The sequence below is a fragment of the Nyctereutes procyonoides genome, unplaced genomic scaffold (genome assembly GCF_905146905.1).
Source record: "Nyctereutes procyonoides isolate TBG_1078 unplaced genomic scaffold, NYPRO_anot_genome, whole genome shotgun sequence".
NCBI lineage: Eukaryota > Metazoa > Chordata > Mammalia > Carnivora > Canidae > Nyctereutes > Nyctereutes procyonoides.
Genome location: NW_026575135.1, coordinates 10,136,773 through 10,152,172, shown reverse-complemented (window position 1 = coordinate 10,152,172; position 15,400 = coordinate 10,136,773). Strand labels below are relative to the sequence as shown.

General features: G+C 36.1%; 1 protein-coding gene across 2 annotated transcripts in view; it reads right to left on the bottom strand.

The window, feature by feature from the left end:
• TMEM245 (transmembrane protein 245) overlaps positions 1–15,400 on the bottom strand; it is a 102,630-nt gene that overhangs the window by 55,884 nt on the left and 31,346 nt on the right. Inside the window, exons 6-9 of one of the 2 annotated variants that reach the window (XM_055302694.1) lie at positions 13,710–13,879; positions 10,747–10,770; positions 5,700–5,804; positions 307–389 (exon numbers count right to left, since the gene is read on the bottom strand). In XM_055302694.1, the coding sequence (XP_055158669.1) occupies positions 307–389; positions 5,700–5,804; positions 10,747–10,770; positions 13,710–13,879 (382 nt within the window). The remainder of the gene's footprint in view (positions 1–306; positions 390–5,699; positions 5,805–10,746; positions 10,771–13,709; positions 13,880–15,400) is intronic. The other variant, XM_055302695.1, reaches the window with a different exon arrangement.

Here is a 15,400-nt window from a genome sequence, read left to right as displayed (position 1 = left end):
CTCTTCAACCTCCTCAGTCACTGTGAGGAACACAGGACACAGCTGAAAATGCTTTGCAAACCATAAACATATTATAAACTGTAAATCTCAATTCAAATATAAAGACATTTACCATAAACTGTTCCCAAAATCTTAGGTACTTCCCTCTCCCTCATCCCCCAATACATGCCATTCTTATATAGCAATGACAACAGTCATCAAAGCTTTTCTCTTCCAAAGTAGCTGCATCAGTGAAGATCAATTTCATCCAAATACATAATGAACCTAGGACATCCATTTCTATTTTTGCCAAAATAATATTCTTACTTTGCCCACTCAGGGTGATTTGCTAGAGTCTCATTTATCAAATTGCTTGTGACTTCAATCATGTGTACACTCTCTTGATGTACCTGTATTATGGATAGGAGAGAAAAGAATCTCAATAAAAAATGAGCCAAATTTAACATTTTTTACACTACTATTGGAACAATGCTTTTAGAAACAAATAATTACACATCTTAGTTTCAATTAATTTAGAAACCTGTACTGAACAGCTATTATAGATAATGCCCTATGACACTATGGAAAATAGAAAGTATACAATAGCTCCCTGACTTCAAGAAGCTCAACAACTTCAGGAAAAATTATATAAAAAGATACATCTAAATACTTATACACAAGACAAGCACATTCAGTTCACACACACACGTGTCTGTAGTATAAGTAACCAATATCAACACTGCATAAGCTTAAAGAATTATGATGCAATGTGAGACACAAGAAAATAAGGAATTCAATAAGGTTTCTGAGTTTAAAAAAAAAAAAAAGCCAGCTGAAACTGCATCTCAGATTTTTCCAACAAAATGAGGGGAATAGGGATGCATGGATGGCTCAGTTAACTGCCCGACTACTGATTTCAGTGATCTCAGGGCTGAGACTGAGCCCCAAGTCAGGCTCCCCACTCAGCATGGAGTCGGTTTCAGATTCTCTCTCTCCCCCTCTGAAATTAATTAGCTAATTAATTTTTTAAAACAGGAGAGGGATAAAAAGAAACAAGTCAGTTTCAGGGAACATTCTCTGAATTTTACTATTTTTAAATTAGGCACACTGAGCATATCATTTATCCTGGTGCGTTCCATGTTTACTCGAAAGAACATGATTCTCCTGTTGTCATTTCACATTGGTTGATAGTGTTTTTCAAGACTTCTATATTCTTACTAATTTGCTATCTACTTATTCTCTCAATTATTGCAAGACGAGTATTACTGAATCCCTAACTACAATCACTGGTTTATCTATTTCTCCTTTTAATTCTGAATATTTTGCTTTACATATTTTAGAGCTCTACTGCTAAGAACATACTCATTTAAAACTGCCATATTGTACTACAGAATCACCTCCTTTATCATAATGAAAAGCCCACATTTCTTGTCTTCAGTAATATTTAACTACATTGTCTAATATTAATATAATCACGCTACAACTCTTATGTTTACAGTTTGTGTGGTGTACCTTTTTTCATTCTCTTACTATCAACCTTTCTATTGCTTTGAATTTAAAGGTTAAATAACTTATAGATACCAATTAGCCAGAACTTGCCATTTTATACCCAGTCTGAAAAATCTCTGCCACTTGATGATTTAATTGCCTCCAATTTAATATATGCATTGATACAACTGGATTTAGATTTGCCATTTTGTGCAATCCCTATCAAAATACCATGGACTTTCTTCAGAGACTTAGAACAAATTATTTTAAGATTTGTGTGGAATCAGAAAAGACCCCGAATAGCCAGGGGAATATTATAAAAGAAAACCATATCTGGGGGCATCACAATGCCAGATTTCAGGTTGTACTACAAAGCTGTGGTCATCAAGACAGTGTGGTACTGGCACAAAAACAGACACATAGATCAATGGAACAGAACAGAGAACCCAGAAGTGGACCCTGAACTTTATGGTCAACTAATATACGATAAAGGAGGAAAGACGATCCCCTGGAAGAAAGACAGTCTCTTCAATAAATGGTGCTGGGAAAATTGGACATCCACATGCAGAAGAATGAAACTGGACCACTCTCTTGCACCATACACAAAGATAAACTCAAAATAGATGAAAGATCTAAATGTGAGACAAGATTCCATCAAAATCCCAGAGGAGAACTCAGGCAACACCCTTTTTGAACTTGGCCACAGTAACCGGAGAAGGACAAACAGTGTATGTTCTCATTCATTTGGGGAATATGAATAATAGTGAAAGGGAATATAAGGGAAGGGAGAAGAAATGTGTGAGAAATATCAGAAAGGGAGACAGAACATAAAGACTTCTAACTCTGGAAAATGAACTAGGGGTGGTGGAGGGGGAGGAGGGTGGGGGGTGGGGGTGAATGGGTGACGGGCACTGAGGGGTACACTTGACGGGATGAGCACTGGGTGTTATTCTGTATGTTGGTAAATTGAACACCAATAAAAATTAATTTATAAAATTAAAAAAAAATAAATTTGAATTTAAACTAAAAAAAAAAAAAAAAAAAGATTTGCCATTTTGTGGGATCCCTGGGTGGCGCAGCGGTTTAGCGCCTGCCTTTGGCCCAGGGCGCGATCCTGGAGATCCGGGATCGAATCCCATGTCGGGCTCCCGGTGCATGGAGCCTGCTTCTCCCTCTGCCTGTGTCTCTGTCTCTCTCTCTCTCTCTCTCTCCTCTGTGTGTGTGACTATCATAAATAAATAAAAATTTAAAAAAAAAAGATTTGCCATTTTGTGATTTGCTTTCTGCCTCATCCCTATTGTTATTCTTTGTTAAGCAACTATTTTTTTAGTATACCATTTAATTGCCTCTTAAAATTTGTTAGTGGTTGCTATTCATCTTAATCTTACCACATCTTTTTTTTTTAAAAAGATTTTATTTATCTATTCATGAGAGAGACAGAGAGAGAGGCAGAGACACAGGCAGAGAGAGAAGCAGGCTCCATGCAGGGAGCTCGATGTGGGACTCAATTCCTGGACCCCGGGATCACGCCCTGAGTCAAAGGCAGATGCTCAACTGCTGAGCCACCCAGGCATCCTGATTACCACATCTTTAATTTGTCACAGACCACCTCAACTTAATGGTGACTTCCAATAAAATATCTATAAGAACTTCATACCACTATAATTGTTTCCCAGTCTTCTTTGTGCTATGGTTATGCATATAGTTTCATCTCTGTGCATTATAAATTCTACAATACAGTGTTACTTTTCTTTAAATAATTGTTGTTTAAATAAATTGAAAAAGGGGGGAAATAATTTTTATATATACCTACATATTTACCAAGTGCTCTTCACTCCTCCCTTTGGATAAAGTTAATTCTGGAGTCACTTCTCAGTCTGAAGGAATTCCTATAGCATTCCTTATAGTGTGGGTCTGCTATTCACAAATTCTCAGTTTAGGTTATCTAGAACTACTTTTATTTTGGATTTACTTTTATAGTTTCACTGATTATAAAATTCATGGTTGCCCAGTTTTTTTATCCCCCCAAGACTGAATATATCATTCCAATGTCTTGTGATACTGTTTATTATGAGAAGTCAGTCATTATTTATTTTGTTGTTCTCCTATGTGTGATGTGTAATTTTTCTCTTGCTTCCTTCAAGATTTTTTTTCTTTGGCTTTTACTAGTTTGACTATGATGAGTGTCTAGGTATGGTTTTGTTTTGTAGAGATTTATTCCACTCAGCATTTGTTGAGCTTCTTGGCTATTTTAATGTTTTTCATCAAACTTCATACATTTTTGACCATTATTTCTTCAAATATTTTTTCTAGTCTTCTCTTTCTCCTTTCATTTTTCTGGGATACCAATTCCATGTCTACTAGAATCTTTGATATTGTCCTACAAATGTTTGAGTCTCTCCTCATCCACCATTTAAAAAAATATTTTGTTCATCAAATTGGACATTTTCTACTGATCTTTCTTCAAATTCATTCACTTTATTTTCTGGATGTCAAATCTGCTGTAGAGCCTGTCTAGTAAATTTTTCATTTGTTATTGCTCTTTTCAGCTCTAGGATTTCTATTTGTTTCTGTTTTATAGTCTCCATTTCTATGTTGAGCACCTCCATTTGTTTACATGTTATTAGCATACTTTCCTTTAATTTTTTTTAAATATATTTATAATAGCTGCTAAAAGCAACATCTTGGCTACTTAAATACCCACTTCTTTAGCTGCTTTCCCCCGCCCCCCTCCAAGTCACACTTTGCTGTTTCTTTTGTGTCTAATAATTTCTGGTTAATAATTCCACATTTAGAAATGTGTTCTAACAACTCTGGATTTTGTTTTGTTCTTCTGAGAGCTGTTGTTTGCTTCAGTAAGCAATTAACTTATCTGTAGTCAAGCTACAAAATCTGCCTTCCCTGTCACTGATGTTTCTGCTGAGTGTTTTTTATTATTATTTTTTTAAACCCTAAAGTCTTCCCTTGAACCTGTGTACCTTAGCGGTTAGCAAATGATTTTGGCAGAAATCATGCTCAGATACTTCATAATAGGAATCTTCATCCTCTGCAGCCTAAGATATGTAAGAGTTGAGAAATGCAATCAAAGGCACAATTTGCAAATCCTCCCAGGTTTTCAAAGTTCACAGGGCTCCTTGCAGGCTCCCGTATATCAATTTAGGATATATGGTTTGTTAATCTTATTATTAAGCCATCCATGGCTCTCTTGCTTCCAGAATCACCCCTTTAATTTACAGCTGCTCTCCTGTCAGCCCCAAACCAAGTCTACCACCTCCCACAGGAAAAGCTGAAGGTTTCTGCTGCCTACCCAATGCGGGATTAGAAAAACTCCAAGCAAGAAAGCCACAAACTACCTGTTTTACCAGATACAGTAACAGTTTTTAATGAGCAAATACTCCTCAAATCATTGCCTGATGGTTTTCCAATGCCCTGATATGTATTTTAGTAACTGTTTTGAAGATTGATTAATTGATTTATGCATGCAAGCAAGAGGAGGAACAGAGGGAGAAGGAGAAGCAGACTACCTGCTCTGTGGGGAGCCCAACACGGGGGTTAGTCTCCGGATCTTAGGATCATGATCTGAACCATCAGACACTTAACAGACTGAGCCACTCAAGTGTCAGAGGGTTTTTAATAATTTTATACTGTTTTGATCTTGCTTTCAGTGGAAAGGAATTATGACATCCTTGCCCTGGTATTACCCCAAGATGAAGCCAAAAAGGATTTTTTGATGAAGGGGATACAAAAGGAAAGAATGAAGTCAAGGATGATCCTGAAATTTTTCACCTACACAAGTAGAACTGAATGGTCATTTTCACCAAAATAGTTCTCCCATTCAAAGAAGCCACTTATTCTTCACTATCTCAATTTCTTCATCTGCCATCATATCTGAGCATTTTGGTAACAAAATTGAAATGCACATAAGAAAATATAAAGTAGGTAAATTCATGGCAAAACTCATAATGTAAAAATCATAAATAATTTAATCGTTATATATAACAAGGTAAGTTTTCCCTGGCAGCTTCTGCCAGCTTCTTATACATACTATAATTCTTTATTAGGTAGTCTTCATGCCCAATATGGAGCCCAACGCAGGGCTTGAAATTTACAACCCTGAGATCAAGACCTGAGCTCATACCAAGAGTCAGAGGCTTTAACTGACTGAGTCATGCAGCACCCCTGCATATAAAAACAAGAGTTTTTTAATGGCAGTAGTAATTGTTATACTCTACCTTTGCAGTCAGGAGTAGGGCTAAAAGAAGGGTTCCTATCACTAACAAAAATATGATGAAAATGCTTATTATTTTGTCTAACATCTTCTCCAACCAGATGATCATCTGCACAGAAACGAAAAAGAGAATTACTTATCTTTCAAGCACAACTTAATAAAAATGCATACATATTCAAATATCAAGACAAAATAGGATATTCAGCATTGCAAATCAAACTATGGCATAATGATTAAAGCAGTGAAAGCTGTAAGCAACTTCAGAAAATTAACTAATAGCATTAATTACTGCTGTTATACAAAGAGTTTATTATTGTTCTAAGAAAAGGTAGTCAATTTGAACATAATTTATATTTACCTTTGAATTCCTATACAGTGGTATATTTACATTTCAAAATGTAATTTACAATCTGGTAAATATTCTAAATGAAGTAAAATATTTAAATGAAAAATAATGATAATACATTAGCTGACCTCAAATCTCATGAAATTTTGCTGTCAATTAGCAAATATAGATGGTTTTAGAAAAAGTATGCCTCTAACAAAAGAGGTATACCCTAAATTATGTAGGCAAAATAGGAACAAATTAAAATAGGAACTACATTCAAAATATGGTTTTCCCTTTGATGCCATTAAGGTTATAAAAACAGTAATAATAAAAAATCTAATATTAAGGTAATGATAAGTATCAATTTCAGAATATTACCCTGGAGGCGGGGGGAGGTGAGGAGGTAGATGCTAAATCAGGAGGCATATAAAATGGGCTTTAATTATACAGTAATGCTTTATTAAGCTGGAGGACAGTTTCACTGATATTCTTTACATCTTTTTTATATTTGAAATATTTCATAACAAAATACTTTTTGAAATAGGATATTCCATTGAAATTTCCATTCTGTTTAAAACATAAGCTTTAGGACAAATTGACTGTAAATAAAGAATAAACATTACCGTAATGCTTATTCCTTAATCAATAATTATAATTATGTTCTCCCTGAATACTCCCTAAAAAAACATTCCATTTTGAGTATAACTTCTCTCATCTCTCACAGTCACAAATAATTGTACATTTAAAAAGAATTTTTGTTTTCAGAATTTGTAATAATTCTGACAGATTTCTAAAATTCCTGCCATACAGAGCTACCGTTTAACATTTCAAAAATAAAATCAAATAGAAACACCATACTGCACCCCTCAACCCCTACATAAACTACAGCATTGCTGAATAGGTTAGTCTTAATTTATATCTGAATTATGCTCTCCAGTGAGTTAAAACATACAAGAGCAAAGAATGGCGGTTAAAAACAAAACATGACTTCTAAAACATTTATTTCCCATTCCATGCTATAAGCTTGCATCCCTTTATCTTTTATGAAAGATAACTGTTACTAAGAGAGCAACGCTGCAGTGAACCCAAAGATTAAAAAGTTCATCTTTTCTCTTGACAATTACAGCTTCAAACAGAAGAGTTAATTTTCAGTGCATGCTACCAAAGCATCAGAGACAATGCAGAGATTAAAATAAAGTAGTAACAAGTTTCTAAGATATGGAAGGTCAGATGTCATATTTTGAATGTACATTTTAAAATCAATGAAACTGAAAAGTTTTACAATCAGAAACCAGCTCTGCACATGGTTCTTGAGACAGTGTCCTGAGGAAAGAGCTAGTGTTGTATTGTTCCTCTTTGTATGTAGTTCCCAAGCCTGACAGTGCATGACGCATGGTAAAAGCTCAAATATATATATAAACAGACAAACATAAATAATTTCAGAATTAAGAACAGATTTGTATTCACAGATTAACAATTTCCAAAAATAACTTGGAAGCCCCAATTGTTTAAAAAAAAAATGTCTATTCTGAAATACATTTTTTAATGTAAACATACTTTATTTATAAAGTATATCTAAATGTAAGTCTGGGTATTTCTCACATATAAAACATGGAATTCACAAACACATTAGGTATATTAACATGACAAAACCAAACTTTGTTTTTAAATCAGGGTAGAATTTTTCTATCAGAAGCCAAATAAAATACCTAAGGATTGGGGAAAATCCACACTAACAATTACCTAAAATAAAAATTTATTTTCAAGGGTAACAGTGAGGGTTAGATGTTTCATTCAAAGTTTAAAATAAATAAAACCATTTAAGATGCTCAGTACATGAACTAAAAAAGGTGGAGAGGGGGAATCCATTCACATTATGGCTAGCTAAGGTAAGGTAAAAATACAGAACAAAAAGGGAGACAGGTAAATAGAGAGAGAGAAGACTGGGAAAGAAAGGGAAAGACTTATTAAAGAATAAAGAGAGATTTTCTTTAAAAAATCAAAACAAGGGCAGCCCGGGTGGTTCAGCGGGTTAGCGCTGCCTTCAGGCCAGAGCCTGATCCTGGAGACCCGGGATCGAGTCCCACGTCAGGCTCCCTGCATGGAGCCTGCTTCTCCCTCTGCCTGTGTCTCTGCCTCTCTCTCTCTCTCTCTCTCTCTCTCTCTCTCTGTCTCTCATGAATAAATAAATAAAATCTTTAGATATAAATAAATAAAATAAATAAATAAAAAGCAAAAACAGGAGGGAAAAAAAGCGTGGCTGGGGGTAGTTGGTGTATAGAACAAAGGACCAACCAATAAAAAAGAAACAACAAAGCGACAGAAAAATTACATAGAGGAAAAGAACTCCCGGAAAGAGTAAATGGAACAAGACTCTCGAGAAAACAGAAACTCAGACATAGAAGGAGAAATATGTATGTAAGAAGCAATGGAGAAGCAGAAGAGAATGGAGGAGAGAATTCCTAAAGAAATGCCGGGGGCAGATCCTGTGCCATGCTCAGCTTTAGGCAGCAGGATCCACACCACCTGTCATCACTGCCATCAGCTGTCATTACTGCCTGCCTGTAGAAGCCACACTGTCCCTGGTGATCTCCCGGCCCTCTATGCTCTGAGAAATTATTTTAGTTTTTAAACTTTATTTTCTTAAAGAGGAAGGGAGGTAATTTAAAAATGACATTCTGAATGTTTCAAGTGTGAAAGAAGGGCATGCATTTTTTTAAATTTAGAGAAGTCAGTAAATGTATAGTATACTGCAAGACTTTGAAACTTCTAAACTGGCTTCATTTATAGCAAGCTATTAAGAATGTATCGTTCCACTACTGAGCTTTCTCTTCTATTTCATTAGTCTGAGCCTGTAGGCTTCCATTTTGCTTTTTTTTTTAAACCAAATTCTCGTTGAGTCTTAGTGCAAATAATCAATACTAAAAAATAAAACAAGCCTTATGTCTCAATTAACCATAGATAATGTTCTCTCTCACCCTCACTTCACTTGAATTATTTTCCTAGTTCACCCCACTTGAAACTGAAATACCAAATACCCAGTGCTGCAAATTTTCTGACCTTGGATGTAATGTAAGAAAATAGACCTCAACTTATTTATGTGCTTTCCTGGAATGCACAGTCCCAGAACTTAAAGCAATTACTCCTGCTCTCCACCTATGCTACACCATGGAATCATCAAAGAAAGGAAATCATCACTTGATCTCTTAGGAATCTTTTTAAACTGAGTCAAAACTGGTGAGCTACGAATTAGGCTCCTAAATTAGGTAATCTAACTCATGTAGCCCCAAAAGTTAAATCAAATTGAACCTAATGACTTTAGCTCTCCTTTTATCCCTTGAGGACAATTTCATTTCAATATACAAAAGCTGGAGAAATGTTTAAAACCACCTACTTTGATCAAAATAAGAAAATGTGACTTTTGTTTGCAACACTATCATTTGCCAAGGATTGAATTCATTTATTCATATTAGTTTTGCAGGGAATGGAGACACAGACAATAGCATATATGTTGGTGGGGGCAGGGGGCAGGGTGGTCAGTTGGCAAGTGTATTTATCTTTTTATTTCACACAGTTTATTTTCAATCAAAAATTCAGAAGTTTAGGCATTGTCAAGTCTCCCTTTTCTTCTTCTTCAACAGAAAGAAGAAAATCCTAATCTCTACACTCAAAAGTGTAGAGATCTATTTCTAAGAAGTGCCACATCTTTCTTAAGGCCTGTATATTATTTCCACTGAAAATTTTAGAGTCTTGTTGTGTTTAAACACAATACACATAATAAGTGTCATCTCTTGCTATCCATCCTAGGGATTTGATGAATTTAAGTCTACAACTACTATATGTGGACTATATGTCAGAAGTACGGCACTCCTAATTTATCTGGATTAACTAACCTTTATCGAAGTTATTAACAATGTACCTACTCCATGCAAATCATGTGAAGCATTCACCATACACACAACCTCATACCTTGGGAAATAGATGAAATTAAAGGTCAAAGACCAGGACCAGGATCCTTTTTAAGTTAAAAATGAAATCCTAGAATACTATCTTAAAAAAAAAAAAGGCACTATATAAAATAACCAGCCAAGTGTATCAAATATTTCACAGATTGATCTTTTTAAAAAATTCCTGTCATTTAAGTAGCAATAAAAAGTTCTTTCCAGGACACCTGGGTGGCTCCATAGGTTAAGCACCTGCCTTCAGCTCAGGTCATGATCCCGGGGTCCTGAGATGGAGCCCCTGGTCCTATTTCCTGCTCAGTAGGGAGCCTCTCTCCCTCTGCCTCTCCCTCCTGTTCATGCTCTCTCTCAAACAAATGAATAAAATCTTAAAAAAAAAAAAAAAAAAGTTCCCTTTCCTTCTGGAGAACTATTACCTAATGTGCTCTCACACATCAAAGGAGACTAGAGTATCAGGTCAAGCCACGTTATAGAGCTGAAAATGAGGCAATCACTCACAGTGGACAAAAAGACTATAAGACAGAACCTCTTACACACACCTGGGCAAGGAGACAGCAATCATATATCCTAAATAGCTTTGGGTGTTTAGCAAGGTGTACTGTGACGGTATCAATACTTCACGACCTTCCATAGCTTATTAATTTGAACTTTAAAAGCAAAAACTAGTTTTGACATATGGATAGAAACAGAATGAGAAAGGAGATACAGGGGGAAGTTACAGAATTCAATAGTAAAAAACCAACATCCATGTGTTCATTTACCTTCTTATTTAGCCAGTGCCAGAGCTTGAGGACAGGGGTAAGGTAAGAAAGGGAAGATAAGAACAGTGGAATATCATTAGAGAATGCAATAATAGTATGAAAAGAAAAGAAAGTCACCGAGAGTATGAGGAGGAAAATAATCCTAGACAAAAAAAAAAAAACCTAGAAAAATAATTGTACTGCATTAACAAAGTTTTAAAATTAAGTGAATATAGTATTCGTTTAAGATACATAATGATTGAAATAACTACAAGCTTTGTTGGTAATTCAACAATTAAAAAAATATATATATAAAATAACCTGAATGCTTGTCAGCTTAGTTATATCAAATTCCAAAAGTTGAAATAATAATTAAGATCCTTTCACATATCATGCACCAAAAAAAAATTTTAGTCCCTAAATAAATTAACTCATGTTCATATACTATGTGCTTATTGAACTTTGTAATTGTAGCTTTACAGTATTGGTTATTTCAAATTTTTTAAACAGTAAAATACTTCAGTGCTCATTTGGAACACCAGGTGTTCACTGACAAATCTAAGATTCTGCTAAAATTTGGTGTATTTCCTTCCATCTCAATTTTTTGGCAGACTTCTACCTTATGTAACATCCTTTCTTTCACATATATGTTACCTCATTTAAATATCTCACAATATTTAGCACTGTAATAACTAATGCTAGTTAGTGGACACGTGAGGTAAAAATCACTAAACATAGAATTTAAGGCATCACTAGTGATATAAAAACAATTTCATCAGAGAAACTGTAAATGCTCTCTGCAGAGTCTTTACTAAAAGTACATTCAATGCATGTTTAAAACTATACTTTTAAACCATCTCCCGTAGAGGAATATTTTCAAAAACACTAGTCTGATCAATCAAAATTTAACGGAAACATGAAAAATAGATTTACTCTCCAAAGCAGCAGCTCATATATATTATTATACTAGACAGAACATAATTACAGCATGAATTATAATTAGACAAATATTCAGTTTGTAATAGCCATTTATTCTGATATATTTATCAGAATATTTTTATATTTTTTTATTATTATAGCCAAAAAAGCTAGTTTTATTCATTTTATTGTCCTTAAGAAGGACAAATTGGCATACAAATCTAAATAAAAAATGAAAAATTTTTACTCCATAAAAAAAAAAAAACTCTACTCCATAACAAATACTTCTGATACCCCTGGAACTTCAACTGACACGTCTATAGAGTTGGTCTTAAGTGAAGTTTTCCAAACACAAGTACGCCGGATTCTGCAAACAAGATTCAGCGTGCATCCCCTCTGACAGTGGTAAGGCTGTCAGAAGTTAACTGAAATAAGAGTTGCTCTATTTAAACAGTCTGAAGGACTCTATCTGCTCTGGTAAGACAAAGCTTTACCCTACTACCAGGAAGATGTGATAAATATGTTAAAATCTGTGAGAAGTCTTAGACTCTTTCTTATTTTAAAACTTGAAAAAGGTAAGAATACAAACAGGCAAATCACAAAATAAAATATAATATAAATACCCAATAAGCAACCTCATTTTAATTTTTTTAAATTTCAATTTAAAACAACTCCGAGATACTTTTTATGAAACTGAAAAGGACTTTTTGTTACATTATGCTATCTAGCATTGGCAAGAGCTCAGGAAATGGGCATTGTCCTCTGTTGCACTGATGAGAACTAAAATACTGAAAGGCAATACGTAAAACACATCCCCCTGCTTCTCTGTTGCCCCAGGAGATTTTATGATGGGTTTAAAAGATTTATTTCCTTCCACCTCTCGTGAACCCCAGTTATCCTTGTCACCCCTCTCTACGCTGGTTTCACCTACCAATATTTCTTATCCTGAAGTCGTGGATAGGCCTGCTCAGGGAAGCAGTTACTATGCTCTCTGAGGAAGTCCGGCTCATACAGCACAGCACCCACGAGGACCTTGATTCAGCCTGCCTCCCCAGCCTCCGTCTACATATATCCCAGTCACGACTGCTTCCTTGGTGCTAAGAAGTCATGCTGCGGCAGTCTCCATCTCTGCACTGCTCCATCACCTGTCCTTCTTGCCCTGTCAGCTTCTAAGAAACTCCTACTTATACTTCAAAGTTTGCTGTGGCATCACCTCTTCTGCAAAACCTCCCTTCTCCCACTGCCTCACCTGCCGTAAGTCCTTTCTTGCTCCGTACTACCACTGTATCCTGTACCTTCTTTCATCCACAAATTAAAACCATGGCTAACACTTACACAGAGCTTACTATATACAGCCTCTGACCTAGAAATTGTACAGCTATGAACTCACTTAACCTGCAGAGCCATTCTACAAGAGGCACGCTATTATATTTATTGTATTGATAAGGAAACCAAGGCACAGAAAAGTTAAGAAACTCATCCAAGGTCACAGAGCTAGTAAGTAGTGGAACTGGGATCTGAAACCAGTTTGGAATCAGGGTCCATGCTTTCAAACACAGCCTCTAAATTTTAATGGCTTGCTGTCTCTCCACTAACCAGAGCTTCTACATCCAGTTTCCTGTGACTCAGTGGATTTTCCACATTATCTGACATGTGGAAATTACTCCAGAAATACTGAACTGAGGCAGCATTACCTGGTGATATAATTTTAGGCAGGTAATTTCCCCTCTAGATTTCAATTTGGTTTTTATAAAATGAAGGAGTTGAACAAGGTGTCCCATAACATCCTTTTCTCCTATTTTTAAGAGGGAAAACTACTTACACAATACTAAGCTAAACTAAATCTATCTTATCCTTATATAAGCAAGCCATAATTCTAAATTTTAAATCTCATCACAGATTTAGACATTAAATGTATTGTCAACAATCACAGTATGAACAGATACCATGAAATGGGGGAAAATGTATGTGTGTGTATATATATATATATATATATATATATATATATATATATATATATATATACACACTCCATTAAAATAGCCCATGTTCTTAAAACACAATACCTTGCTATCAACTTTTAACAAGAATTTTCCAAGCCCAACAACTGGCCAGGGTGCGAGAGCCTCCTGCCGCTCCCTGAGGAAGTGCTCTACAGCCTGCCACCACACGAGGCAGCGCTTCTCCAGGAAGTCCACAACTCCAAAGTGAATAACAAGCTTTTTGAGGATCCAGACTAGAAGGAATACATATAAAACCAAAACACAGATTACAAAGTCAGAACATGAAAAGGTCCTTTAATATCATGTGACTTTTCTAAAACAGTGAAGCTAATATACCACCTGTATCCTACCTTAGTTGTGAAATCCGAATCCCTGAAGGTGCCAGGGATTATTTCACAGCCCATATAAATATAAGATACTCTGGTCATGAAGGTTTCAGGGACTGCTATCTTGGATTCTCACACCTCACCCTTCTGGGATAAAAAATACTAATCCCTGACATGTCCTTGGCTATTATAGCTGCTCTCGCCAAATGTTATTCTCTTCCTTGGATGTTTAACAATGTTAGTGACCAGAAAAGTATCAGGTATTCCATTGGCATCATGCTTTTATACCACCGGTATTCCGGTTTCTCTACTTGATGCTGCTCTGTACATCTGAATCTCTCAGCAGGCTTCAATAGAGAAGCAGAGTAAGTACAAGCAGGGTTGTCACAAATGGTCCCTGAGGCTACACAAGGGACAACTTCTGCAGAGACCACTCACAGAGCACAATATGATGGTACCCTCCACACCGGACAGCGAGGTGGCCCTGTAAGCAGGGGGTAAGCCTCCTATTAAAGGCCAACTAAGAAGCTGTGGGGGACAGAAGGAAGTGCTACTTATCTGTGGGGAGCCTTGAAGTCTGCACCCTGGATAATGGATCCCAGCTACTAGTATTTCCCTAACTCCAGGGATCTCTGTGTCTTTAACCCTGGCCATCCAATCTAATGGTTCACAGTTTACTCTTTTGAACCATGAACTCCGTGTTACATACCAATTCAATAATGACACCATTAACATTTTTAAATCTCTACAGAGGTCCTAGGAAACCTCCTATGGTCTCTAGAATGAGTCCAGGGTAATTACAGGCTGCAGAAAATGTTCTGGGGCCACTTGTTCAAAGACCGCTCTCCCAATGCCATGTCAAATTGTTATGGCCTGAAGGTTAAGAAATGACTAGGATAAATGTTAACTCCTGCTAACAAATTTTAAAGAGAAGGAGGTTCCGAGAGTACATGACACAATTTGGCAGCATAAAATAAATCATCTGGCAAAACCAAAAAAGTATGGAACAATCCAGAAGAGCAATTTAAATTGTTTTTACTAAGCATTTCTATAAATTCCTTAATAGAAAGCATGGCTATGGGATGCACTCTGGTGACTTGTGTAATTACAATTGTAACTTGCTCCAACTGCCAAAGAGAAGTTCTGTTTGAGAACTTGCATCTGCAGGAAGCAGATGCAAACATCAAACTTTTATATTCTATGTTACTCAAGGACAGGCACTATACAGTGTTTTGGTCATAACAAATCTTTAAAAAAAAAACTTTTTTTTTTAAAGGTAACTATTTGGGCAGCCCGGGTGGCTCAGAGGTTTAGCGCTACCTTCATCCAGGGGTGTGATCCTGGAGGCCCAGGATCAAGTCCCACATCGGGCTCCCTGCATGGAGCCTGCTTCTCCCTCTGCCTGTGTCTCTGCCTCTTTCTCTCTCT